This window comes from Lissotriton vulgaris, chromosome 9 (genome assembly GCF_964263255.1).
Source record: "Lissotriton vulgaris chromosome 9, aLisVul1.2, whole genome shotgun sequence".
NCBI lineage: Eukaryota > Metazoa > Chordata > Amphibia > Caudata > Salamandridae > Lissotriton > Lissotriton vulgaris.
In genome coordinates this window covers 615,451,886-615,479,740 of record NC_141697.1, presented here as the reverse complement: position 1 = coordinate 615,479,740, position 27,855 = coordinate 615,451,886, and the positions used below count along the sequence as shown (strand labels likewise).

Below are 27,855 nucleotides of genomic sequence, written 5' to 3'. Positions count from 1 at the left end.
CCAAGACAATTTTCTGCTAGCCACTTGGACTTGCGCTACAAAATATAAATTAAAAATCAAACCACACATGTGGTATGAACAGTTTCACTTTCAGAGATGTACCACATTGTTTAATACTGCTGTCCCCAATTGACCCGTCGTCGTCAGTCAGCAGGTTTGCGTTCCAACAAGTACATCCATCAGGTAATCAAGTTCGGACAATTCTAGTTTTCCATTCTGACCAGCAGTAGAAAAACTGTCTTCAGCGTTTGAAAAGGCTCTGAAATTCAACAGGCCTGTGGCAGGCCAGGGGTCACAGTCATACATGGAAGTGTCAATGTCTGCAAATATGTCTTCGAGGTTATCGTCCAGGTAGCTAGTAGAACTCAGCAGTTCCAGAGGCCCAACTAAAGCATGTGAGGAGCGACTTAAGTCCTCACGAGGTCCGTTCACACTTATTGCACTGGCTTTCAGAGATCCAAGCTGGTCTTCGTCAACCTGGAGAGGTGAACTGCAAAGTCCCTCTATGTGGTTTAAGTCTTCCAAGATAGTGGAGATGGAGGAGTACAAAGAGGTGTCAAAGTTTGACAGAAGGATGCTCTCCTCTTGATCCTCCATAGCCAGCTTCCTGCCAGAGTCTGTGGTGTCAGGTTTCTCCCTTGGTAAGCTAGCCTGCATAGGAACTGATGAATCATCCATTCTGGAAGTGGTCACATCACTCTTCGGATCCCCTCGACTGCCTTGCTCTCCTTGCATATCCCCCTGAAGACGACGCAAGGTATTGGCAACTAGCACCAAGTGTCTTAAGTTGGGCTCCACGTGCCGTAAACTTTGGTGCAATTTCACCAGAGAGATGTTTAGCAAGGAGTTGGATTGGACAGCAGCCAGTGAGTTCGTCGTACAGGCGCCTGCTGACCCTGGCCCACCATCCATTCTGCCATCTACTTCACAGAATTTGCGCTTCACTCCTTTGGCCAACATGAATCTGCAACAAGAGATTCAAATATGTTAATATACAATTGCAAGACAAAAAAAAAAAAAAAAAAAAAAAAGTGCTACAGACTGGCTACATTTTACACAAATCTGTCCTGTTAAGGTGCGTGGACTTGGTGGTGGCGTTTGCACGCACCACTACCGATTTAAGTTTCTTTAAAATCAATTCAGGCGTTTCAAAATTGCTGGCTCTGAGGTAGTGGGAACAACAATCAAAAAATGGCTAAAGTACGACATGGTTACAAAAAGTGATGTTAGTTTAACGCCATACTGGGTCAAAAGAAACAGCTTATTAAGAAATGTATATATCACAGCCTGGACAAAAAGTGAAATGAGGGCACAAAAACCAAGAGAAGAGATACAATGAAATAGGGGAGGGAAGAAACCGTTCATTGGTTATAACAGAATGGAGACAGTGAATGTTTTATGTGGACTGTAATACAGCAGATGGTCCCCTAGCGGAAGGGTTGGTGGCATGAAGGCACTTGCAGAACATAAGAATATACTACTAGTGCATATGGCTTCAGTTCAAGCTGAGTCCGTAGAAAAAGTATTTTTCCATAATTACCAGTTTGATTTGACCAGATTTAATGATCTAAATTCGAATGTTTGACTGCTGCATCTGCAGAAATTAAACTGGAAACACAGACTTAGTGTCGCTGAATCACCAATGGGAAGACACCAGTATGTTGAAAGTGGGCTTAGGGTCTCCTAGCTGCAATTAAAGGCTATGAGATTAGCCATTGAGTGGCAGCATCCTACCTACTCTAAATGTTATTTCAAATGACCTCTAGTGTCTAACAAGAGCTCATCATTTGCAACTGCATTCACATGACCAGCGAGGTGGACATGGGTCTCTCTGAATGACAAGCTCTAGGCTCTATTTCTACGTTAACTATTTATAAAGGGCACAATTGCCCAAGTAGGGCTTCCCAGCGTGGGCGGAAAAGATAGTCAATGTCGAGTGGGACAGTTAGAATAGCCAGGTCTTGGGTGGTTACGGAACACTGAGCAATATCTATGCTGCTAAAGGTCATGCCTAGGGGGCTCTTGTGGAAGGAACATGGCTAGGTTTAGCTGATGTGTTAGGTGTGTGTGGGGGGGGGGGGCAAGGGTGACTAAACCTGAAGTATGAAGCAACTGTCTCTCAATGCATGGCTGATGGCCAATTGAGATTTCTGTCCACCTGCGATGGCATTAAAAGGCGGACAGCAACGAGTAGAACATTTTATCACATGAAAACTTAATACAATGAGTCTTCTTGAGGGGCACATACTAAGTGAAAGTGACATGTGACCTTGGGCCGCCCATTTTCAACCTGCTGCGCCAAGTGTTCTGACGGAGAGAAGTTTGCGCTCGTGGGCCAGTCACTCGGTGTGATGGCTGTGCTCTTCCACAGAGTTATGCTTTTATTTCCCCTGCGGAGTCAAGTCTCCAGTTACACGATACCTCCCTCTACACAGTCACTGGGTCTTACATCCCTAAACCTCAGTGTAATAAAGAAATCGAGACAAACACAGGCTCCTCAAGGGGAGTAAAAAAAAAAAAAAAAGCACATAGCACAAATGCGGTTATGGCACCAAAATGGGACTCTTTTCCTGGCTTCATAGGGTGAAACGAGGTGGAGGGGAACATAGGGTGAAACGAGGTGGAGGGGAAGTAGGCATCACGTGAGGTGTACTCTTAAAGAGCTCAGGAAGATGCACTGTTTTATTAAAAGCAGTCAAACATGCAACAAAGTATTAGCCATTCATATGGAGATTCAGCTAAAAAGCAACGAATATATATACTTACATTTAGCTCTATCAAATCGCTAGTGGTTTTCCCCAAGATCACACAAATGAGTTTGATTAAGTGGGAATGCTGGGATAAGAAGTCCATCTCCAAGCCACAGAATCGACAATCTGTTAACTAGTACAGGGTGCCCCTAGTCCGTGTAAAGCTCAGTCGGCCGCTAGGCCTGATAAATATGTCCAAACAAAAGTTGCAAGTGGAACGAGACACAGTCACAAGAATGGCGAACTTGAGTTACCAAAGGAAAACGTAGCTGTGCAAAGTCATGGTCAGTTCTGAGAAACCATCCACTAGGCCGCGTCTGATGCCTGCAGGCACGGTGGGTACTTAAATCCTATCCCAGCAGTCCATAGCCTCACAGCGTCAGGAATGCGGGCCTACCACTCCTGCTCGTGAATATGTCATACCAGAACAGCATGAATCAGAGTGGCTGGCGGCTCATGGGCTCCCGGTACCCATCAGCACTGCTTTGTGCTAACCTGGCAGCTGTTTTGAACACACATGTGAGAACCATGGATTTTAAGATGAAGTTCTATTCGTTTCCAATTGTGCTCCCTTTAAAACCACTACTATTACATTGGTGAAATGACTTTAAGAGGAAGGCAGGCGGCTTCATTTTACTTTATTTTGTAAGGACCATACCATTAAGGCGTGGTATGAATGTTACCTTCTGTGAGGAAAACAGATAGTTGGGATGGTGTTCTGGGCTGTTAGTGAGAGTTCTAAGCGAACATTTGGGACTCGTGGAAGGTGCCAGGCTGACATAACGTATTGCCTAGAAATGTTCCATTTACCTCATTGGATGATTTTATATGGTTGCCCCCTTCCCCAAAAATACACTTTCTAGGACAATCAGATGTATACATTTTTTTGAAAATGTTACATTGAAGGAGCACTGAACTGTATACCACTGCTCCTCCAGCGTGCCCTTTTCACTGAGCACATAACGGTGTCGAAGTTGAAGGAGCTTAATGTACATGTACTCCTGTCAGTGACTTAGACCCCCCCTCCCGAACATAACAAAGATCCCATAAGCAGGGCAAATGCTTTAATTAACATAAAGCAGACATCGCTTTAAAAAAGGAGCGGTTTATGACCAAGAATGAAGGAGTACAAAACCCTGCCATGGCTCGCATGAACTCGGACCTACGGGCTGGAGAGAATTGCAAAGAGTTGTAGCTAACTTGCTGCTAGGACTAACGCTACTGATTTTATGGTCCCTTTTTTTTGTACTTTAATGTCAGTGTATATATAAATATTCATATTCGGTTTTGTGAATAAACGAAGGCGGTTACTCAGCTACAAGAAGAGGATGACACAAGACTCACGGCTTTGTTGTTTGACTGGTGCGCTGGAATCCGACTGTGGAGAACCTAAACTCCGGGGATGTCGTGAGCAGCAGAGGCGGCACAGGGGATGATGATTCAACAGCTAAACGCGGGTTTCATGAACTCGTCCAATTCAGAAGCGCCCCCTCCCCTCGGAGTGGCTGAGGGGGCGAAAGACGGGGGTGGGTAAGCTTTTTCGATGCTCGCTGCTGATTCAGACTGAGACTGCTCCACCCAAACTCGCTCCTCTTTTTTTGTGACGCCAAGGAATGACAACCCCGTTGTCTGACTAACCAGTATCTCAATAACCCCCACAGCTACCAGAGGGATCCCGGACTACTGCGTATTCCTGTTCTCTGGACGCCGCCATCCCACCCATACTATTACAATCACTCAATTGCTCATGTTTCTGCCCCCTCCCCATTTTTTGCAGTTTAATATAGCGCGAACTCGTTCCGAAGGTACTTGAGCGGTTTACATGAGCACCAGAAAAATTACACAAGGACACGTTATTTTTTTTTCTTTAAAAAACGGGTAGAATTAAGTAACTTGCCCAGATTCACAGGACGTTGAGCCGATACCGAGCCTCGAACCTGTTTGCCCAGTTCCAGAGTCGGCAGCTCCACCCCAGTACCTACATGCACTCGACTGTTTGCCATTTGCTCGGTGATGTCAGTAGGGGGCGAGGGCGGACGGCAGCTGGTTATTGACTGGCATTTTCGAGGTGGGCTGCACACTAGAGGAACTGCATGGACTCATCCACAGCCTCGTGCTTCCCATTGCAGTAACTTTCTCTTGCAGCGTGGGTCTGGCTTTAACTTTTTTGCCTGGTTTGATTTTGAATTACAGTAAGGCATCAAGTAAAAGGTAAACGGAGATTAAATGCTCAGCAAATCATGAGGTATCCCTTACCTGAGTTTGGGAAAAGTATCCAACGTGGATGCCCGTACGTACACTTATCAAAAAAGAAAGCTTTTTTAAATTCATTTTTTATTAAGACCCTCGCCCATTTTAGTAACGCGCTTCATCATCTGATCTGACCCTCTCCCCTAAAACCCCCAGGATGGGCTCAACCCTATTCCAGGGAGCACTTCAGCGACAAACTGGGCAAGAGCGGGACCCAATAGATAAATGGGAGGCTTGGAACTCGAAGAAGGGAATAGTGATCCTACAACGTGGTGAGTTAAGATTACTCACCTTTCAGAAAATGTAACTTCCATGCCTTTAATGTACACACGTCAACATGAAAAGTAAGTAATACCGAGGCATTTAATGTAAAATGCATCCCAATGAAAGCCCTGGACCAGTGAAGCTGTAGAATAGGGGCTGAAACATGTAGACAGTGATTTTAGGGTCATAGGACACATCCCCGGCAAAATGTTTTTATTCACACCCACCCAGACTACTAATAAAGGAATGCCTAGGTCTGTCTGAGTATTTTTAAACTTTTTAGATACCTTGGCTACAAAAATATCTAAAGTGGTTTGTTGTAGCAGTCTATGGAATGTGTATCCTTTTTGCCCATCTATTCCAAGGTCCCCCCTCCCTCCATGTGCGTAGGGCTCCCGTTCTAGGCCTTACCTACTGTTTGAGAGAGATTGAATGCTCAACATACCACCCCATTAACTGTATGGCATGTAAAGGTCACACATGTTCTGCCATGTCCTTGTAGACAAAAAGTATGATCCAATGCACAAAAGATGATGCATGGAGTAACCAATTAAATATGTAGTAAAAAGAACAGGAATACAGTGACCGTGAACATACTTTGTATACTACGAACCCATGAGTGTCTTCACAACTGTTACTTGACAGAGGCAAGTACATGCTTTAACAGTCAAGGTCACAGTAGGTCATCATGCAAGAAGAGCTTTCTGGAACACCCAAAATAGACAACTGGTGCTCTGAAAACCCCCAATCCCAAAACTATGAAATGCATCTAAGCCACATTACGGTGCATTGGCCAAGCTGAACTTCACAGTTTTAGTACTATTTCTTCAAAACTTTACAGGAACTTAAGTCCAGTTGCTGCCCGTTCCAGAACCAAATGTAGATAAACATTTTAATTAAAAACACCTCCTCACCCTTTAATCAGCACAGCATACAAGCCAATAAAGGCAGCGTTGGGAATTCAGTTATTGTTTAATAAGAATCTATTGCTTTATAGTAACTTAAAAGTGGAACTAGTTTCTGCCACTAACACACAAAACAAATCCGAGTCGTTACCAAAACACAAATAGCAGGAGGGGGGTCATAATATCAAAGTATTATTGGCATTATCATAAAGCTGGGGTCTCCAACCTTTTCTGTAGTAGGAGCTACTTCAGTTCAATGAAAATCATCCAGCGCTACGAATATTAGTATTGCAATAGTGACCATGTCAGGCAAGATTATATATACATAAAAAGGCGCACCAAATGACAGTTTTAGGGAAGGCACCCAAAACAAAACAAAACTTCAGTGTGCCAGACGTCAGCTTCACTTTGACATTTGCAGCACCAGTACGAGTGCCTTTATGGGGCGGATTCAACCCCATTGCTCTGAAAATCAGACGTTTTTAATTCATTCTTGGTGCATAATTTTTACACATTTCTGTGGATACTACACCACATTGTCTGTTTAACTGTTCAGAATACTGTTGTCTTGGAATAAAGGACGGGCTCATGGACATACATTACAATTGATGACATTTTCTTTTTTTGCCCAGTAGAAGTCCAGGGTGTTGGACGAAACGCATTGGCTGTTGTGCTATATAAATTTTTTTTTATAAAAAAATATTGCAGCAAAACAAGAATAAATAGAAGAATCACACACATCTTGGAATTTTTGTTTTGTGTTGGCCTCCTTTCCTAAAACTGTCATTTGGTGCACTCTTTAATGTATATTTGAACTTGTTTAGTCCTTTTTTGGACTACACTTGGTAGCAGGTGCTGAAATGGAGTGCACATGTCAAGGATATTCCATTGTTAATTGCTTGGAAGATACAGGTTATGTACGATTTGAGAGGGTCCGCTGAAATTTCTATGTCAGACAAGATTATATTAGTGGTCACTCTATGCAAGATTACCTGTATTGATTGTGAGAAGTTGGCCTGATCTGTAGTGCTCACTATTCTAGTGATCACTGTGTATCAGTCCAAACGACCCTTATTGATGATTGGTTGTAAGTCAGCCTTATAGACCAGCTATCCTAGTAGCATGGACAAGAGCAGTCTTTAGGCTAAACTCTAGAGGGCGTGTTAAGCCAGCTGTTATCATATACCCCTTGAACACCAAGTGAAAGGACACCACACAAGTTGTTATGAAAATAAAGGGATATTTATTTATAAAAAGTCTACCCTGAACTCTTTATGAGTCAGGGAGCTAAGCACACAACAAAACTCTTAAGAAAATACTTCAAGATGCACAATTTACACAAATGCCAGAGGGGCACGAAAAACCATATACTACAAAAGTGGAATGCGAAATACTAGCAGGTAAGTAACTTGATCCAGAGGCTTTAGGATCGCTAGGACTACACTACAGAACCTTCAGGTTAGGAGCAGGAGGCCTAGGGAGATCGGGTGCAGAGTGTGCACTCTCACGCGGGATGCGGGACAAAGTCTATGGATGCTAGATTTCGTAAAGTTAGTGTTATCGGACGAATCCGACTAGTTAGGCTGAAAACAAAAAAGGATCTGGACACTTAGATAGCCAACCTATGTTGGAGCACCGAAATACTCAAGTTACCTAGCCCAGGGGCTGCGGCTGCATAGGGTTCAAAAGACGTCAGGAATCCTCGTTACAGTCTATGGAGCCTGAAAGAAGAAGTTGCTGGCAGGCGACTAGTGATGAAGTTCGATGTGATCCAAGCCTGGATCGAAAATGTAGACGACCTGAAAGCAGAGGGGACTCAGTTCTTAATCACTAGCCAGTGATTAGGTGGGCACCAGGATGGCACCGGATGAAGTCACCTCGACCAGGTGAGTGGGCGACGCTGGGCTCTGCAGTCTCTCGGACCAGGAGGCGTTGTCGGCAACCAGGATGGAGGTGCGAGCTGTCCCACAAAGGTATCTGCTGTCGGCGGTGCTGGACCCAGGATTGGGGCAACAACTCTTGGCAAATGCAACCCCACGCGGTTTACTCAAAATGGTGCCTGGAGTGGACCAGGAGGGTCCGGGGTGCTCCTCTGTTGGAGGGGAGCAAGGGCCAGTCTGGAGCAACCAGACCAGCGATGGAAGTGTCGAGGTTCGTTGTCAGGAGGGCCACAAGCCAGCAGGCAAGTAGCCGGACAACGCGGTGAGCAGCAAAGAGCAGAAGGGCCCCACGCAGATCTCGTGGATGCTGGGAGGCTGGACTTCGGTGCTGGAGCTGCTCAGGGTCAGGGCTTCTCAAACCCCAAAGCACTCACTCGAGGATCCCTCGGCGGTCGTGCTGGATAAGCGTCGTGCAGTCTTGAAGATGGCCGGTCCCTCGAGGTCTCGTCGCACCCACGAATCTCAGCTGGGCTGATGATGTAGGTAGAGGTCAGAGGTACCAGGGAATCCGGGTCTCGTCGAGCTGGGCAGTCTTGATCCGGAGGATGGACGTGCAGCAAACCGCATGCCCTTAGATGGTGCCCGCTGGTGCAGGGTGGCTACTCCTTAGCCACAAGGGAGAGTCTTCAGAAAGGTTCAAGAGTTCTTTCGTGGAAAGTCATCAAGTTTCAGAATGATCCAATTTGGGAAGGGGGCCTGCTCCTACCTTTATTCTCGAAAACGGGGCAGGCACGCGACTAGGTCCAGCCCATGGGTGGGACCAGGAGGGGGGTGGTTACACCCCTCTCCTTTGTCCAGTCTTCCCCAGCTCAGGGGCTGGTGTGCCCCTGGAACTGGTTCAAACCGGCAGATGCATAGTGAGCACCGGGGTGCCACTTGCAGTCACCTTCCTTCTCAGCCCTGCCTACCTGGGATACACAAAACCCTGTCTGGGATGGTGCTAGCACCGCCCCTGACAGGAAACCCTTTGTCCAAGCTCCCCTCGCTGGAAGGACTCCCAGCAGCAGGGGGTCAGACTTGTGTCTGTGGTGGCAGCATCCATTTTGTGATGCTGAGGCTCGAGTTAACTTTAACCGGGGTTCAGTTACATACATGTCGTGTCCCTCTAGAAGGGTGGAATGCTAACCCCGTCGCCAGAATTGGCGAGGGGTTAGTATTCCAATTCGTATGACACCTTACTCGACATATTTTGATAAAGCGATAGCAAATAACCGCGAGGATTATAATGCACTTAAGAGTATATGGTACGTGTTATCCTGGAACAGGACTTGGTTCTGCAAGCTGCAGACGGGCTCAGCTCATGCCAGAGCACCATCTCACATAATTCCAAGCACTCTGCCTTCAGGATTGTTAAGGCCTGCCATAGGAGTGACTGATAGGAATACATGTGTCCATTTTAGGGTTAGATATAGGAATACTATATCTAAAGAAAAGGGTGATTACACCACCTTGCCCCAGCTGTCGTGCAGCCAGTTGTGTCAGATTTGGATGGCCAGCCAGGGGTGGCATAATACATGCTGCAGCCCCTGGTAGGCCCTGGGTACACCTATGCCCTGGGTACCTAAGGTACACTGTACAGGGGCTGATAAGGTGACTCAGTATCCAATTAGATATGTACCTAAGGTACATGGAATCCATTTTACAGAGAGCAGTAGGCCTGGGACCCTGAATAGCAGGGTCCCAGGTCAACCAAGTCGAAACACCAGCAAAACACCAGGCAAAAAGTTGGGGGTAACCATAGTCAGGTATCCACCCTCCTACATTGATCACCTCTGTGCATCAGGCCAGGTTGAAAAGCATTAATGTAAAACAAGAACTAGCAAAGCCAATAGCTCTCGCCTATAGTCGAGCTATTTATTGGCTTTGGCAATGTAATACTAGTAAGCTATACTGAAAAAGAACAACTTGTGATGGGCCAGCAAAGCTCACCATGCTGACTGGTAGCACACGGAGTTGCACCTACTCAGAGCTGCACAAGTGAGTATGTCTCTCTTGGGACAGGGCATAGATATTGATTGCGCAAGTGGACTCGCATTGTACTCTGTGGGCTATAGCAATACAGTTCAGCTCAGTCCATAAGCCAGCTGATGCAGTGGAAGGCATTTTCTTGGTGGCAAAACATTTAAGGAGTAAACATAGATGTGGTTAAGCTGCGTGTAAACACGGTTTGCAGAGGGAAGACCCAACAACCCTCTGGGCTCATCGCTAAGCAATGATCTGGAAAAAACATTTTAAACATGGATGGAGACTAATGCACATTTATAAAGTACACCCCCAAAGAACTGCAAGCGGCAAGTGACATTGTGTTCCGTAACATATTTCCCCCTGCCGCGATGACCCAGGTCATAAAAAGACTTGATACCACCTTATGGAAAATTAATGTTTTATTAAAATAGACCACCATTTTCAACTTGTATAAAAAGCCTTTAAAGAAGCAGTACAACATAAAAGGAATGAAGGAACACTCCATGCATTTCCCACACATGCCTTTACTCCGCAGTCACTATCCCGACTGAGGTTACCACACAAGTGGTTACAACGACTTGCCTTAGGTGGGGCACTGTACTTTAGAATATTATAAATTACTATTCCAATTCCAGTCAGTTTATCAGTATGAAAAGTGTTGGACTTAAAATCCATCACCAGTCCAACAACGCTCCCCCTAAAGCAAGTCTTTAACGACTTACGTGGTAGAGGAAAGCATGGTAATGTCGCAGTCAGGGTAGTGAGTGCAGAGTTAAGGCTGTTCATGGTTCTGCCTATGGGATAAATAATGTTTCCCCCGTAGAAATAGACACCCCTGCCACAAAAGGTACATTTCTTTCTAACAACTCGTAGATTTCAATAAACAGTTCTCTAAGAAGAAAGTATGCCACGGCAAAGCAAGGTATTCATCTTAAAAGCATATTCAAAAGTCTACACTTCAGATACAACAACAAAGCTTAATTGTGTATCCTTCACAAAGCGCTCCCACAAGTTGTAAGAGGCAGGTTTGGGTGATTTCTGGTCCCCATGAGTAATGAAGCGCAGTGCCCTTTTCGGTGCAGTCTGATGCTTGCTATCCATGTAAATACGTTAGATTTGAGGATTGCTCGGTGCAGAGACAAGCAAACATTTCTACAAGTTGTGGAACAGCGACAGCTTGGCACTCAGTATAAGGCATGCAGCCAATGGTGGTACGAGTGAGGTGTCAAGGGAAGAGAGTGGACGGCACAAGGCAAGTTGCTGCCAGCAATATTAAATGCATACAAAATGGGGACAAAGAGAGAATAAGGTATGCTGATGTGCAGCAGATGTTAAAGTGTAAAAAAACATAAAAGGGTTGTAAACCAAATCATAAAAGTTGCTAAAAGCACAAGGTTGTGGACGAGTGTAGACCTTGATACTTCTGGGGGAGGGGGGGGGGGGGGGGGGGGGGACAATCGGGTGGGGATAACTATGATTTTTAAATAAAAGCAATGTGAAGCAGCCAGTGCTTCAGATCGATTTTTTCCCCTTCAAATCGGGAGAATTAGCAGAGGCCGGGTGAGAGAAGAAACTGGGACTGGAGGGCAGGTGCTAGGTAAGAAGAACCAGAGGCGGGAGGAAAGAATGTAAAAAAAATAATGATGAACTACGACGCTGCCAGCGTAGACTGCGGCATAGCACTTTTTTTCCTACAAGAAATAATACGGGAGTCACAGTGCGAGCAGCTGATTGCCAGGTGAGGGACACTAATCAAGAATCATTAATCTGCGCTTGGTCCCTGCGCCACAGAAGGAAAAAGAAGTGACGCATTGCAAGCGCTGTCCAATTGGAAGGTAGCAAAGACGAGCAACAAAGAAGACAAAAAAATGGTAAGTCATGGGCAGGTTCCAAGCCCATTACTAAACACAGGAGTATAGCAAGCAGGAGCGCATGCAATAGGTCAGCCATAGCTGCAATGCCCCAGTCACCAAGATATTAGTAACAAGTCTCCTGATTTATCACTGAGGTGCCAGCTTTAAATATACTTTAGACACGCAACGATTTTCCTCCAAACATCAGTTAATAGGTTCAGAACCTGCACAGATTTTTGTCTCGCATACACACATTTCAATTTTCGGCAATATATAATAATTCACCCCAAGCAGAAGCTTCTGATTTGGTGACCAGGGCTGCACAAAGGAGAGCTCCTTCCAGGTAGCTGGACAGCTACAAGTTGCTCACAAACTACTTCTCGGAGTAGCCCGTTTTAAAGAATCCAATAAGCAATATAGAGCTTTGACCGGATTCATATTTGCAGCGGCACAGGACAGTACTTGGGAAGAAAACGGCTAATGTAGTGGACTTTCTGGTCTATCAGTCACATTTATTTAAAAAATACAACTTCAAAACTCATAATGTACAGAAGCTAGTGATAAAGTACACGTTTATTAAAAGGTTTAAGCTAGTTAGAAAGGCCACCACAATAACAGGAGTTACTGGATAATGAGAAATACGCCCCATAAATTATCAACAGTATAACTAAAGCCCAAAAATATTTGCACTGCTTCTCTTAGTACATTACACTTCATTGGAATCAAACCTCCAAGTAGGTTCTATAAGTGTTAAAAATAAGTGTTCTATCCCTAATATTTGACTGTGCAAATATTCTATTACTTGAGCCAAAATGAAATGACAAAGTGCATGTAAATAGTGATCACTTCAGAGGAGCAGCACCAACCAGGTTTGGTGAAATACTGACTAACTATGGAAAACCTGGAGCCCTCGCTACTAAGGTGTGAATTATAATTCCGAGTGTGAATCACTGTTACAAAGGAAACCAAATACGATGCACTGACATTTTGCTACTAATGCAAAGTATACATGTATACATTTTCTGGAGGTATCTGTGAGATAATTTAAAACTATTACTTGTACTCCTATTGTGCCTAAGCACTGAATTATAGTAGTATTCTATATGACAGCCAAGAGAGTATATCTCCCCAAAAATTGTGTAGTACAAAAGTGCGCATTAATAAAGCTGAATAGAGCACGATCACAGACAATTTTTAGCGCTGCAGAGATTTCTTCTCTTTATGCCAGGACCTAGTGGGCCACTCACACAACAGTGAGGATAGCAGCTTAGGGCATTCAAGTATAAAAACGCAGCACCACCCAGGACTTGAGGATGGGAAAGACATAGGCGCTGGGATTTAAGGCAAGGATAGTAACACCTTAAGGTAGTTAGGATTGTGTTTGTCCTCCCTCTTCCCTATGTCCCACGACATGTACTGTGTGGTCTTGTTTCTAACACAGATGACAAAGGTGGACAATATTCATGACCAAACCCACTTAGTGCCACCCTCAATGTGATAGCTTTTTTTTATTTTTAAACCTACTTATTCAATTTTGGCTCCTCTGATAAGAGTATGTGAGCAGTTAAATGCTAAGGATGGGATACATTTTGTTAAGCATGCCGAGACCAACTAGGATGTGTAATTCCCACTTTGGAAAGAAAGCGGCACGTCCTGCCAGTTGAGACTGGCACTTTGCCTCTACTGCCACTGGTTTTTCCAGAAACCCCTTGGCACCCACAACCTTCTTGTGGTGTAGTGAAGTGCAGACTCACTGGGCGAACATACCACATAAGACATATTAGCAAGCTCCCCTGGAAGTGCAGAGCGACAGGCTTCTCTCTTCACACCATGACAATGTGCCTCATCCCTCCAACCCCAATGGAATGATCCTCCTGGAACCTCTCCCCACTTCAGGGAAAGGAATGCCCAGCACTCCCCTAGTTTGTCTTCCTTGGAAGACTGTCCTGCTTTGCAAATAAATGTATGCGTAAAACTATTCCTCGCTTGTCCAACTTTTGGCTCAGAAATGAAGAGGGAGCTGGAAGATGTTCTTGACGGCAAAATGAAAAAATGTTCTTTATAAAATGCAAATAGGAGCTAGACGAATGTGACAAAGGTGCGATGGACCAGTGTACTTTTCAAGTGTGAGGCAGTGGTTTGTGCATTTCAACAGAAGCAATTTCTAGAGGGAGGAATGATTCAGCAAACAGACTGAAGCAGAGAGAAATACTCCTCTGGGTGGAGCCAAAGCCCACTGTATAGTTTAAAGAGCTGCTAACAGCCGGTAACAAGTGTCTGCACTGCCAAGCCAGACCTAAAAGAGATCAAGTACAAAAATAAATAAAACACACCAGTTACAATGTACCATGCCACCTATGCACATATTCCAAGATACCATCACTGACCTAGTTTCAGCCAACCTGTTTCCGGCATTTTCCATAGCCATTTCATTGAGGTAGGTAGCAGGGAAAGCATCAGATGCCAATAGCTACCAGAGCAACGGTCTCCTGGCAACTCCACTGCACTGCTCCTTCGTTTCCACGACTGGTATAATAAATGAACAGACTCAATTTCTTTTAGTATTAATACGCTGCTACAGCGTGTACCCAATGCATGCACAGTTAACGACAAATAATGAAGTGGTCCTTTTAAGTGTTACCGTCATCTGCATCAAATACAACATTCTGTAGCATCAGTGCTAGGGCAAGAATAAAAACATAAGTTATAAGCCTTCAGTTATTAGCAGATGACATGCATTTAAGTACCAGCCAGCACGGCAGAAGGTTAGAATTGTTGTTATTGCTCCTGGAGACCTACACAGCCTACCCCCAAAAAAACTTTTTAAATCAAAGAGGTAAAGCACAATAAGACTCCAAACAGTTGCTGAGAGCCCTGCAAAGCATTTTGAATTCAAACTATTAACGTACAGATAGTTGCACCGTATTCAACTTCCTGAGCAGCAAACGTGAGCCAAGCATACCTTTACGTACCACACAATCAAAGCCCCATGCAATAGGCTCTTCCGTGAGAAGGGCCCTATCATCCACTAAAATTACAAGAAAAAAAACATTCTTACGGCAGCAGGCTTGCCTGGCGGACAATCGGGGACAGAATGTGAGCGCCAGACCAAGTCACTAACCTCTGTGTGCAAGACACTATTAAACACACACTAGCAAAGCCAATAGGTCTGGCACAGACAGCCAACCTAATGGCTTTGTCGACTGTTACTGTTTAGGGAGCTGACAAACTGAATGTATAACACACACATTTAGTTTGTCAGTACCCTCAATAGTAACGTTTTATAGATATACACGCATACATAAACACATTGGGTACTATATATCTGGAAAAGCACATACTGCCATAGCAGCCAGTCACTTAAGGAAACTACTTTGTGTGGGGATGTGCTTCTAGTGAAAGGGCAGAATCCCATAACTTAGGGTGAAGTTAGCCAGTGGCAGAAGTGGGCTGACCCATTACCTCCTACTGTATGCTATGGAGGGAGGACGAAAAATATGAATGACAGACAACATATCAACGGATGAAGGGAGCTGGCTCTAATGTATTTCTTTATCATGAGTTGGCTAGACTCGGAGGAATCTATTAGCATATTACCCATTAAAATTTTCGAAAACTCATATGGTCTTCGCTAATGCCATACCTATAAGAGACAATCTTCTTTCAAAAATAAAAAAAAGTCATTGTGGATGCCACCGCATTAATCAAGGCACCACAAGTGGCTATATCATGCAAGTTTTGCCACCATGCCCCTATTCGGTATATTCTCTACATCCAAACACCATGGGTGACAGCACTAGGTGAAATGAACATTCTTCAGTCCCTAGTCATCAACAAAAGGCAGATGTATGCTGTCCTTCCGCTAGCAACCACATTACATATCTTATGCTGCAGGAGCCCCTCAGAGGAGGGGTCGGAATACAGTATTTGGATATTTTTTTTTTTTACACAATAAAGACGGAAAAAATGGGAGCTGGAACAGAACATTACAAGAGTTTGATTCAACTTCCTGTTGCAGCTGCTTGTGGAGCGACAATCTGTAGTCGTCTTTCCGGGATCCAAATAAAGGAGACGTACCACACATCTGCATGCTCGAATGGGGAGAATAATCCAATGGCTACTGAATGCAACAGCAAGCTCTGCGCGCAGTGGTCCACCTGAAGACACTACAGCAGCAACCCCATTGTCATGCTCTTTGAAGACTGACTACGGCTGGAAAACGTTATCAGATGCGAGAGCATCATTATGATGCAACGTTTTAAGAACTTCGGAAATACTCTGAGAAGATTTGGAAAGACTTCTTATTCACCAAACACTGTCAGGGAATTACATCACTCGAAAAACTATATAGAAATCAAAGCATTTATATAGCGCACTACTCACCCGGAGGGTCTCAAGGCGCTGGGGGAGGGGGGGGGGGTCCGCTACTGCTCGAACAGCCAGGTCTTGAGCTGCTTCCTGAAGGCAAGGTGGTATTGGGTCAGGCGGAGGTGGGTCGGGAGGGAGTTCCAAGTCTTGGCGGCCAGGTAGGAGAAGGACCTTCCTCCTGTGGTGGCTCTTCTGATGCGGGGGATGGCGGCGAGGGCGTGGTTGGTCGATCGAAGCTGGCATGTGGGAGCGTAGAAGTTGAGGCGGCTGTTGAGGTATCCTGGGCCTTGGTTGTGAAGGGCTTTGTGTGCGTGGGTGAGGAGACGGAAGGCGATTCTCTTGTTGACCGGGAGCCAGTGCAGATCTCTCAGGTGTCCGGAGATGTGGCTGCGATGGGGGATGTCCAGGATGAGTCATGCTGAGGCGTTCTGAATCCGCTGGAGTCTCTTCTGGAGTTTGGTGGTGGTTCCGGCGTAGAGGGAGTTGCCGTAGTCCAGACGGCTGGTGACGAGGGCCTGGGTGACCGTCTTCCTGGTCTCGGTGGGGATCCACCGGAACATCTTACGTAGCATGCGCAGGATGTTGAAGCACGACGAGGAGACGGCGTTGACTTGTCTGGTCATGGAGAGGGAGGAATCCAGGATGAAGCCCAGGTTGCGTGCGTGGTCTGTTGGTTTGGGTGCGCTGCCCAGGGCGGGGGGCCACCAGGAGTCGTCCCAGGCGGAGGGTGAAGATCCCAGGATGAGGACTTCCGTCTTGTCCGAGTTCAGTTTCAGGCGGCTGTTCATCATCCACTTGGCTACGTCTGTCATCCCTTCGTGTAGGTTGGCGGGTCGTTTGTGAGGGAGAGGATCAGCTGAGTGTCATCAGCGTAGGAGATGATGTTGAGGTTGTGTTGGCGTGCGATGGCTGCGAGGGGGCTCATGTAGGTGTTGAAGAGGGTTGGGCTGAGCGAGGAGCCTTGAGGAACGCCGCAGAGGACTTCGGTGGCTTCTGATCTGAACGGGGGAGGCGGACTGTGTCCTTCCGGTAAGGAACGAGGTGATCCATTCCAGTGCCTTCTCCTGGATTCCGACGTTGCTGAGGCGCTGCACTAGGGTGCGGTGGCAGACAGTGTCGAAGGCCGCGGAGAGGTCTAGGAGGATGAGGGCCGCTGTTTCTCCGTTGTCGAGCAGGGCTCGGATGTCGTCGGTGGTTGCGATCAGGGCGGTCTCAGTGCTGTGGTTGGCCCGGAAGCCAGACTGCGAGAGGTCGAGGGATCCATTAGTCTCGAGGAAGGCAGCCAGCTGCTTGTTGACGGTCTTCTCGATGACTTTTGCAGGAAACGGGAGCAGTGAGATGGGGCGGTAGTTCTTGAGGTCGGTGGGGTCGGCTGATGGCTTCTTTAGAAGAGCGCTGAGTTCGGCGTGCTTCCAGCTCTCCGGGAAGGTAGAAACAAATCCATATGTAGAAAATGACAGCAAAAAAAGGAACACTGAACCCGATCAACTCAGCCACGTCCTCGTGTACAGAGGAACCCACGAACAAACTTAATTTCTAACTCACTCAAACTTCCCTTGCAAAACGCACTAACTGCTTTCACTTACGGCTCTTTTCAGAGGTAGATGATTTTTTAGATGGAATCTCTGACAAAAAAGAAAAAGAAAAAAAAAAAAAAAGAAGATTTTGCAGTTGTGCCCTCTTTAAAAGGTGACATCTTCAAACGGGACAGTTGGATTCTGCATGCCGTCCTGACAAGGTCTTAGGGTCCAGTTTTCAACAGGCAATCTTGAGCCGTAGTCGGAAACAGGAAATACTATACAGTGACAAGACTGGTTCATATAATAGTAACAAGAAATGGGGCGTGGACATGGGTGGTTTGGAAATAAGCAAGTTAAATATTGCTGTAGGTTATACCCAGACGGTAGCTATATAAACATTTAGGGGAAGCATTTTAACGCCTTCATTAGAAGGATGAGGACTTTTAAGACACTTTATTTTCAATAAGTCCCACCTGCAGTTTTATCAAGCATCTAAGAACATCGATTTGAATGTTTAAGCGGTGCTCGGCTCTGTGGTTAATGCAGCTATTTAGGGACCTCGATAGCCAATAATGCACAAATCTACTCAAGCTGATCGTACTCATGGTCAGCATCTGCAGATGAGGTACACCTTCAATTAGACTGCATGCTATTTTCCATCTAACCACCATAAAAGAGTGTCTTTCTCACACCTCTTCAGCCATCACACAGAGTGCTGCATCCCATGACACGCTACACTACCCTGGTGACCATCGCACACATCACGGGAACACCTCCAACATAGGATATAAAATATATATTTTAAAAAACTGACAACGTACCCCAAATGCACACTATAAAAGGCACTGATTGGTCCCATGGATGCAAGCGCGTCACTGCCCTAAACAGAGGTAGTAAGAGGTATTTCAATTTTCCAATATAATACTTGTGCGGGACAAAAAAAAAAAACCTGTAGACGGGATTCAAAGCTTTAACTTAACTTTAAATTAATTTTCTTGGAAAAACCAGTTTCGGGATTTTCTGAATAAAGTGCTAGTGATAAACACTTAATAAAAAGGCAAAATATTAGAGCCTCTCTGTTTAGTGGTGTTCTGAAAAAAGACCGCATGACTACTTTCCCACTGACCCAAAGTATCTATGCCAATACCCACTGACAGTCAATCATGGCCAAACACACACCCAATGTTTCTGTGGAAGAAGATTCAGCTGGGAAAACCAACCTACTGATAGACAAGGTGCTATGAGAGGGTAATCACAGGGACAGAAACGGGACACCAAACGTGTGGGAACATGATCACAAAACAGAACTGTAGAGTGTGTTCCTAGCAAGAAGTGCGAGGAATGCGCTCACATCAGTTTGGTGAAAGGTTGGCACGACCAGATACCGCCCCCGATACCTGGGACGTAAGGTCATGACTCAAGTGCCAAGCGACTTGTATTGTAACAGGTACATACTGCGCATTATCAACATTTTGGCCAAAACCCAATTGATAAGGAACAATATTTAGAAGGGCGAGGAAATATTACATTTTACAGGAGTACTGCCACATCATTGTAATGGCCACCTACATGACTGTTTGTTATTACCCACTCGAGCCTCACTACGTAAACTGTATTAAATACACCAGAGAACAGGCCCGAACACGAGTTGTCTTTTTCAACGCATGTGACAAACTGGCTTCATAGATAAATACCCAGTCAAAATCTTCGGTTCTGGACACACGCTGCTTACACAAATGTTTAAGTACTCTTGTTTTGTGCATTTGTATAGCGCTAACCACCATTTTTATGGCACCATAGCGCATTATTTATCTAGTTGTCTTTTCGAGCACAATTCTCCAAAGGCCATTTATCAAACTGGAAAACTAGGCATTTGCTGGATCGTCATGTGGTATTTAGTTGGCTGCCGTGTATTCAGGAGAAAGTTTTAAAATCGTATGTGCAACTTATTGTGAAAGGTAACTGAGTTTGACAGGAGGGAATACTGTGCATTTTATATACGTGTAAAATCCACGTAATTGTCCTATATGGCAGTGTTTTGTGACTGACGTATGTTAATGTTAGTTTTATCTGTGTGGCCCTGTGGTGCATGTTGTTGTGATGCATCACAGTGCGATTGTTTTAGCAGTACTTATCCAACAATTTGACTTTGGTGTGGACGAGATTGGCATGACCATGAACAGGTCCTGTCGAAGTATGAGAAGGAAAACGACAGAGGGTGGTCTAATTCTTGAGAATAGACTGCTGTTGCATACTTCATGAAAACCCAATTATCGGCTGTCAGAGAAGCATGGTAAAGTTAGTCTAATGACGAATTGATTGTAGGGTTACGTTTTGCTTTTGAATTTGAACGATTGGAGAGTAGTCCAAGAAAAACTAGACATGCTCCAAAACCAGAGAGGGCGCAAACCCAACTTACCTATTTGGACGCACCGTGTAATCTTGAGTTGGCTACCCTGTCTCTTTGTCTCAGATATTGTAACACTTAGTCCAAGACCCAACCAGAGGTACAGAGGATGTCCAAATATACAAGTACATATAATGCAGGTTTTAGCTTACCCTAGATATAAAGTAAACCAGCCAGAGCTTAACAGTGTAAATGTCTATAAAAACAAACAGTGTAAATGTAGACCAGTGTACCTACGGCACCACAAAGTAGATCATGGCATATACTATGCTACTAGCTTTAGTACAGTGCATTCTAACATCTATAAGTCGTGCTAGCTCTTGGAAATCCGGGTGTCTTTTTCTGACCAGTTTGTGAATTCTCATTGTCTAGAGTCATTGCGCTGTTGACTCCTTGTATGTGGCATACGAAATGTTCTGCATTGGGTAGAGACTCCAGGGCCATGAATTGAAACCCATGGACAACCACGTATGCCATCGCAGCAGAGACCCCACCTATATGCAAACCGTCATAGCCAGCCCCAAAATGGACAGGCCATCCATCTGAATGAGTAGACATGCAAGAGGCGTTGAGTTCAACCTTGACTGTGCTTGTGTGGGGAAATGGCTAAAACTGATCTGCATATGGTTGGTCCCCATTAAATATTGTAGCGGCATTTCGGTGCTAAAGACAAGTTGTATTGTAGTCTTGTTTAGTTTGATTTTCCATCCAGTTCATTTTACCGTTAAGCAGGTCGATCCTGTAACGCTTACCAACACAAATTTTAGTGTTTATAAGGACCACTGCGTTTTTAATAACTTGAGCGAGAAGGATTTTTTTTTGTTAAAATCTGTAGATTGCCCTGCAGATGACGGATTATGTGACAAAAGCAGCAAATCTATGATTATGGGGAAAATATTGCTGATGCAGAATGACATAACTCCAGTGGCTCTGGTCATAAATGTGGACCAACAAGTCCCAGCATGAAAATTCGTATTGGCAGAAAAAGTACCTATAAAAAGGTGCCAGGCATAAACGATGGCACTTTGTAGGTACGAGTGTTCAACAAACCATTCATTTAGTATCTATTGTTTATCCACGCGGCTTTGATTAACTCCATGTAAAGGCACCAAGATGTAATTAAGAATTCAATACAACAGTTAATACTACCTATCACAACAGAGGCACCAAAGACTATTCATGTGATGGGCTCATGTTCTTCTAAATAGAATACAAGAAACAGTGGGGCACTTACCACTTCCCCATGTTGCCAAACAGGTGATTATTTCTACATTTGTTCTCAATGTACCCATCAAACGCGATATTGCATGGCAAACTATATTATAACATTTCTAGCCACAATTCCTCATTCGTTTTTCCAAACACTGGCAACAATGTCAGTCGTTCTATCGGGACCGATTTCACCGAAGCCATGCACAACGATTGTGACAGACCATCTTGTGGTATCTCCCATTGTGAATTGCCACCACCCCTCTGCCCTCCCATCGCCCTGGAACACTCCGTGGTGACATCACTTAGAATGTCACCACTGCGAAGGTTCCAGGGTGAGCGCCTCAGTAGAGAACGGTGGACACTGGTTACCGGTGGCTGAGGTCGTGTGCTGTTTCTTAACTGTCGACTATAATAAAGAACCCTGAGTACCTGTCATCGCCTCCCTCGCCTCATTTGTCAACCTCGACACTGGCGACGAGGACGGGGATCTGCCTGCACATGACCTCAACACGGAGCAAGAGTAAAGAATATTGAAGGTCCGGAAATCATCCAGTACGGGAAGAAGAGGTATCGGAGTGAAGCGCCGTCTGTAACGGAAGGTACTGTTGTCAAAGTGTGGCGCGAGGAAAGCTTAGAGCTATTCGGAATGCTGAGTGACTTTGGGACCGCTACAACAAGGGAAGAGTGTAGTGAACCTTTTAATACACTGTAGTAGCAGCGAGTTGCTTCACTAACACCTGGAGAAAAAAAAAAAGAAGAAGTGGCATAGAGGGCACTGTGTCATGAAGTAACGTGCAGAGCGAGTGACAGCGTGACTCGGCGCAGGTAGGGTGCTGCGGAATAGCTAAGGAAATCCCAGCCTGCCTGTGCGACCGAGTGGCGCAGAATACACTATCCTAGATCACGGCGTGGGAGGCGGAAGAGAACCTGGGAAGAGTAGCTGCCTGGACTGAGCCTTCTTTGTGTGGCACTAAGTCAGAATATGAGCAGAGTAATCTTACATTGGGCGAAATTGTAATCTCACCTTCACTAGCCCTGTTTGAGGATCCAACCACCTCGTGTGACCCTTTGGGAATCCAGCTGTAGTGAAGCACGTAGAACAAGCTCTAGGAGGGATTGTATCGTGACTGATTTATGAGGAGAAATTCCTCTCATCTTTCCCTTTTGGTTGCGTTTCCTGCCACACGGAAAAGAGATTCGATCGTGCTGGAAATGTAAAGAGGGAAGCCTGACTGAATGCGAGTTTGAAGTACAACAGCGCCATCTTGTGGGCTCCACAGATCTTTGCACCCAATAATATACAAATATTGACTGAATGTATTTTGGGAGGTAGACTGAACTGTGTATTGCTTTTTTTGAGTAGCTAACATTTGTGGGACTAACACAGGTGCTCGCAAAACGCATTGATGCTGTGATAATGGTGTTTGATGTGTGTTGTTAGCGCAACCTTTATCCTGCCTTTTGCATTGAAGTGCTAATAAGTTATCTCTAGAAAAAATAATGCAAAATGTAACACCACCCCCAATGTTTTTAGTGAACCCAGGGGAACCGGCAATACAATGGAAAAAGTGGAAGAAAATGTTTATGAACTATGCTGTTGTCTGTGGGCCGAACCTAGGGCTAGAGAGGAAGGTGGCCTTGTTAGCATATTATTTGGGGGCGGAAGGTGAAGAGGTCTTAGAACACCTGCCAGAATTAGGTACACAGGAGGCCAGGGGACTGAACGAGTTTGAGATAAGCATTAAAAAACTGGACCTGCACTACCTCCCTAAGACTAGCACCATTATGGAGAGGTACCATTTTGGGAAGAGACGACAGAAAGAAGAAGAGTCAATGGAGGACTTTGTGTCAGACTTACGTAAACTTGCTGCCACATGTAAATTTGGGGGATCAAGCGAAGAGAGGATCAGGGACCAGTTTGTGTTAGCGTGTAGAACGGAACGGGTACGGGAGGAATTGTGGCTAAAGGATGACCCCCCATTAAGAGAAGTGCTTATTGTTGCCAAACAAGTGGAACACATGATGCAATGTGTGAGTGAGATAAAGCATGACAGTGAGGGCAAAGACAGTGAAGGGAAGGTTAAGGTAAGCGAAGTAGGTACAGAAGAGGAAGACAGGGTATTAGAAGTCAAAGGAAAGAAGCTGGGTCATAAAGAGCAGAAGGAAGGCAAGGTGGGCTGGTCTTTCAGAGGGAATTGTTATAGGTGTGGGAAGCTGGGTCACATGGCAAACGACAAAGAATGTCCCGCACTCAAGTTTACTTGTAACAAGTGTGGCAGGAAGGGACATTTCCGACAATTTTGTAGGAGTGGTCAGGGGTTCAAGAAGCTGACAAGTGAAAACGTGAACACAGTGCGCGATGAGATCATCCTACAAGTTGAGGGGGGTCAAGTCGACAGTCCCAAAGACAACATTACCATTGAGGGGACTGACATTGAGGCTATGTTTGACTCGTGCTCAAAAATCACGATAATTAATGCCAAAGAGTTTGAAAGAGTGGCAAAGGGTAAGATCAGGTTGGGCAGAATGGACATTAGAACAGGAGGATACAGTGGTCAACCCATTAGCATGAAGGGCTACTTCTGGGGCACGATAGAATATAAAGGTAGACTCACAGCAGAGAAAGTGTACGTATCCTCAAAGGGAGACAACATCCTGGGGTGGCTAGCGCAAAAGGAGTTAGGCACATACCTTGACCCAAACAAAACCCCACAAATCCGGGTTCAAGAGGTGAAGAGCACCAGGGACAACATTGAGACGGAATTCAAGGAGGTGTTCAACGACAAGTTGGGGTGCTTGAAGAACTATTCCCACAAGATAAAACTGAAGGAGAACGCAGTGCCTGTAGTAGCCAAGGTGAGAAACCTTCCGCTAGCTATCCAAGAAGCAGTCAAAGGGGAACTAGAGAAGCTGTGCAGCCTGGGGGTCATAGAGCCAGTAGAAGCTACAGAATGGCTTGCGCCGATCGTCGCAGCAAGAAAAAAAGATGGATCAGTCCGCCTATGCATCGACCTCAGAGCATTGAATAAGGAGGTGGTGGTAGACAAGTTTCCCCTGCCTAACATCACACAAATGATGAGTATGTTGGAAGGAGCAAGGATATTTTCAACGCTGGATCTAACCTCAGCCTACTTCCAGATCAAGCTCCACGAAGACTCACAAGAGCTAACTTCGTTTGTGACGCCCATGGGTGCTTTTAAATTCAAGAGAATGCCATTTGGGCTGGTCTCCGCAGCTGCGGTGTTCCAAAGAATCATGGGGAGCATACTTAGAGACATCCCTGGAGTCTTGTGCTACCAAGACGACGTACTCGTGTTTGGCAGAGACGACGAACAACATGACAGGAGGTTGAGACAAGTACTGGGGAGATTTATGGACCAAGGCCTCACCGTAAAAAAGGAAAAATGCAGGATTGGGTGCAAGGAGTTAGACTTTCTGGGACACAAAGTGACGCCTGATGGCATCCGCCCGAAAGCCGAGCTGCAGAACACCATAGCAAACTTGATGCCACCAAAGAACAAAGAGGAGATAAAGTCATTTATGGGAATGCTGGAATTCTACAGTAAATTCGTTAAGAACTTCGCTAGTAGAACATTCAAAATACGATGCTTGCTCAAGAAAGACGTAGCGTTTGACTGGGATGAAGAATGTCAGAAGGAGTTCGAGGAAGTAAAGAGAGCACTGGCAGAAGCACCCAGCCTGAAAGCATTCAGTCCCAACAGAAAGACTGTGGTAACCACCGATGCGAGTTCGAAAGGACTGGGAGCGGTCCTCTCTCAAGTAGGAGCGAAGGGCGAAGAAACCATTGCCTTCGCATCTAGGTCACTACAGAAGTCGGAGTCTAACTACTCAGTGATCGAGAAAGAGGCGTTGGCGGCACACTGGGCCATGGGCAAGTTCAGAGACTTCATCTGGGGTACCAAGTTCACCCTACGCACCGACCACAAGCCTCTAGTTGAAGTGTTTAGCAAGAAGGGACTGGACGCCATATCGAGCAGAATCAGGCGATGGGTGGTAAACTTGCAGGAATACACGTTCGGGGTTGAGTATGTACCCGGAACGAAGAATCTTGCTGCAGACTGCCTGTCGCGACTGGTAAAAGAAAAGGCCGAGGACGAGCCGGAAGACATGAGTAGTGAAGAAAAAGAAGACTTCCGAACGGAAAATGTGTGCGTGATCACACAAGGGGCGATAAGTGAAGAAAAGTACAAAGAGGCCCTGGAGGCAGACGACCTATTGAAGAGAGTATGTGAAAGAGTAAAGGAGAAGTGGAGACATGAAGACAAGCAAAGCGAAACTCTACGCCCATACTGGATGGTCAGGGAAGAACTGGCTGAGGTTGACGGATGTCTGTTCAGGGGAACAAGGTTGATCCCGCCCGGAGCGGTGAGAGAACAATTGGTGGATTTGGCCCACGAGGGGCACTTAGGCATCTCCAAGACAAAACAGAGAATGCGAGAGGATTACTGGTGGCCGTGCATGGACCAGGAAATTGAAAGGAAAGTCAGAGATTGCATCCCATGCGCAGTTAGCGACAAAGTCTTGAAAACACACACACCGCTTATGGTCTGCAGGCCACCCCCCTCAGGACCGTGGGACGAAGTGGCACTAGACATAATAGGCCCGCTGACTGGAGAAGCAAACACGCCGTACATCCTAGTCCTAGTAGATCTGTACTCGAGATGGCCAGAGGTGAAGATGGTACCAGAAATCACCACCAGAACCGTTGTCGAGTTCTTACGGGAGGTATTCCTCAGAGAAGGTTCACCCAGTAGCCTACTGACGGACAATGGAGTACAGCTGTGCTCAAGGGAGATGAAGGATTTCCTCGAGTATTGTGGAATCGTACACAAGCGATGTGCGCTTTACCACCCCGAAACCAACGGCATGGTTGAACGATTCAATAGGACCCTGAAGGAAAGCATCCAACTAGCCAAGACCAATGGTTTGAATTGGAAAGAAGAAGTCAAAAAACGTCTGGAAGCCTATCGCCTAACCCCACACCAGACGACGGGAGTAACCCCGTTTGAACTACTCAAAGCGAGAAGACCTAACACCAAACTTTCACCGGGGTGGATGGGTTGGCATAAAGGATGGACTGATCACTCTAGAGAGGCTAAAGCGCTAGACAGACAGGGCAAAGCCATGTTAGAGAGGAAGGAAAGGTTCGATAGGCTGCACTCCACCCGGGATGTGGGGTTCAGGGTGGGTGATGACATAAAAATCAGAGCGCCAACAGGGAGGGCGAGTTGGTCGGGGTTCAGCAGACCCACTAAGATTGTCAAATTGTTCAGGAATGCAGTGAAGACCCAGGAAGGAAAAATTTGGAACTTGGGGAGAGTAGTGAAGTATCACCCCCCGAAGGAAGATTCCGGTGAGGGGGAAGCGAGGAGGGAAAAGCCACCCGTGCATGGTGAACAGCTCCCTAGGAAGCGTTCTGTAGTAATCCATCCTGCCAGTAGGACTAGCCAAAGGATAGTCAGACCGCCCAGACATCTGGAGCAATATGTGACCTAGCATGCGGGATGTGTTCTGATAACGTTTTTGTTACCTGTTGTATCGTTGTTGTGTAGGGAAGGGGGATGTGTGGTATCTCCCATTGTGAATTGCCACCACCCCTCTGCCCTCCCATCGCCCTGGAACACTCCGTGGTGACATCACTTAGAATGTCACCACTGCGAAGGTTCCAGGGTGAGCGCCTCAGTAGAGAACGGTGGACACTGGTTACCGGTGGCTGAGGTCGTGTGCTGTTTCTTAACTGTCGACTATAATAAAGAACCCTGAGTACCTGTCATCGCCTCCCTCGCCTCATTTGTCAACCTCGACACATCTCTAAGTTTTATTTTAATTCTGGAGTTAATTATATTCAGGAGTGTAATGCAGGCCTTAGGGCTCTATTTTAAGTAACCTTTGTGGAGCTTGACAGAGACCCTGCCTCACAATCTTAGGCAAAGTGACGCAAATGATCCTATGAATCAGCTGTCACGCAGAACGCTTTACACTGAAAACACTCCTTTAGTCGGACTAAAAGGAAACCCATGTTTGCCAGGTCACCTACACTATGTGGCTTTGGTGGACCCGGTTCACACTGGCTTGCCCCGACCCCGCGGGGGAGGGCACAACTTCGGTCTATCACTGGCGTCTCTGCCAGGACCTGCCCGAGTGTATTTGGCAGAGTAACACCGCGGCTTCCACTACCGCGGGAGAGGACGACCCGCCAAGTTCGTTGCTGGGTTCTATGGTTCCCGAAAGAGGTTCCCCTGACACAGAAATGAACATGTACCTGCTGCGCGTGCCGCTTCCGCTCCGTTCCTCTCAATGGGTGGCGTCCGGACTCGAGGCACCTGGACGATCCCTGCGACCCATCCGAACACCACCACCGCTGCGTTCGTATGTAGACTAGACTTCCGTCGAAGAAAAC

The 27,855-nt window shown here is 45.9% G+C and overlaps 1 protein-coding gene across 1 annotated transcript; it reads right to left on the bottom strand.

Moving 5' to 3' along the window:
- LOC147691961 (SERTA domain-containing protein 1-like) lies at positions 1-27,855 on the bottom strand. The gene is made up of 2 exons (XM_086938247.1): positions 27,718-27,855; positions 1-964 (listed from the first exon to the last, which is right to left on the bottom strand). Exon 2 carries the CDS (start codon positions 958-960, stop codon positions 148-150), a length of 813 nt encoding a protein of 270 aa, XP_086794373.1. The 5' UTR covers positions 961-964; positions 27,718-27,855; the 3' UTR covers positions 1-147.

Coding starts and splice junctions, on each gene's coding strand:
- LOC147691961 (XM_086938247.1), bottom strand. CDS start 960: ATGTTGGCCAAAGGAGTGAAGCGCAAATTCTGTGAAGTAGATGGCAGA.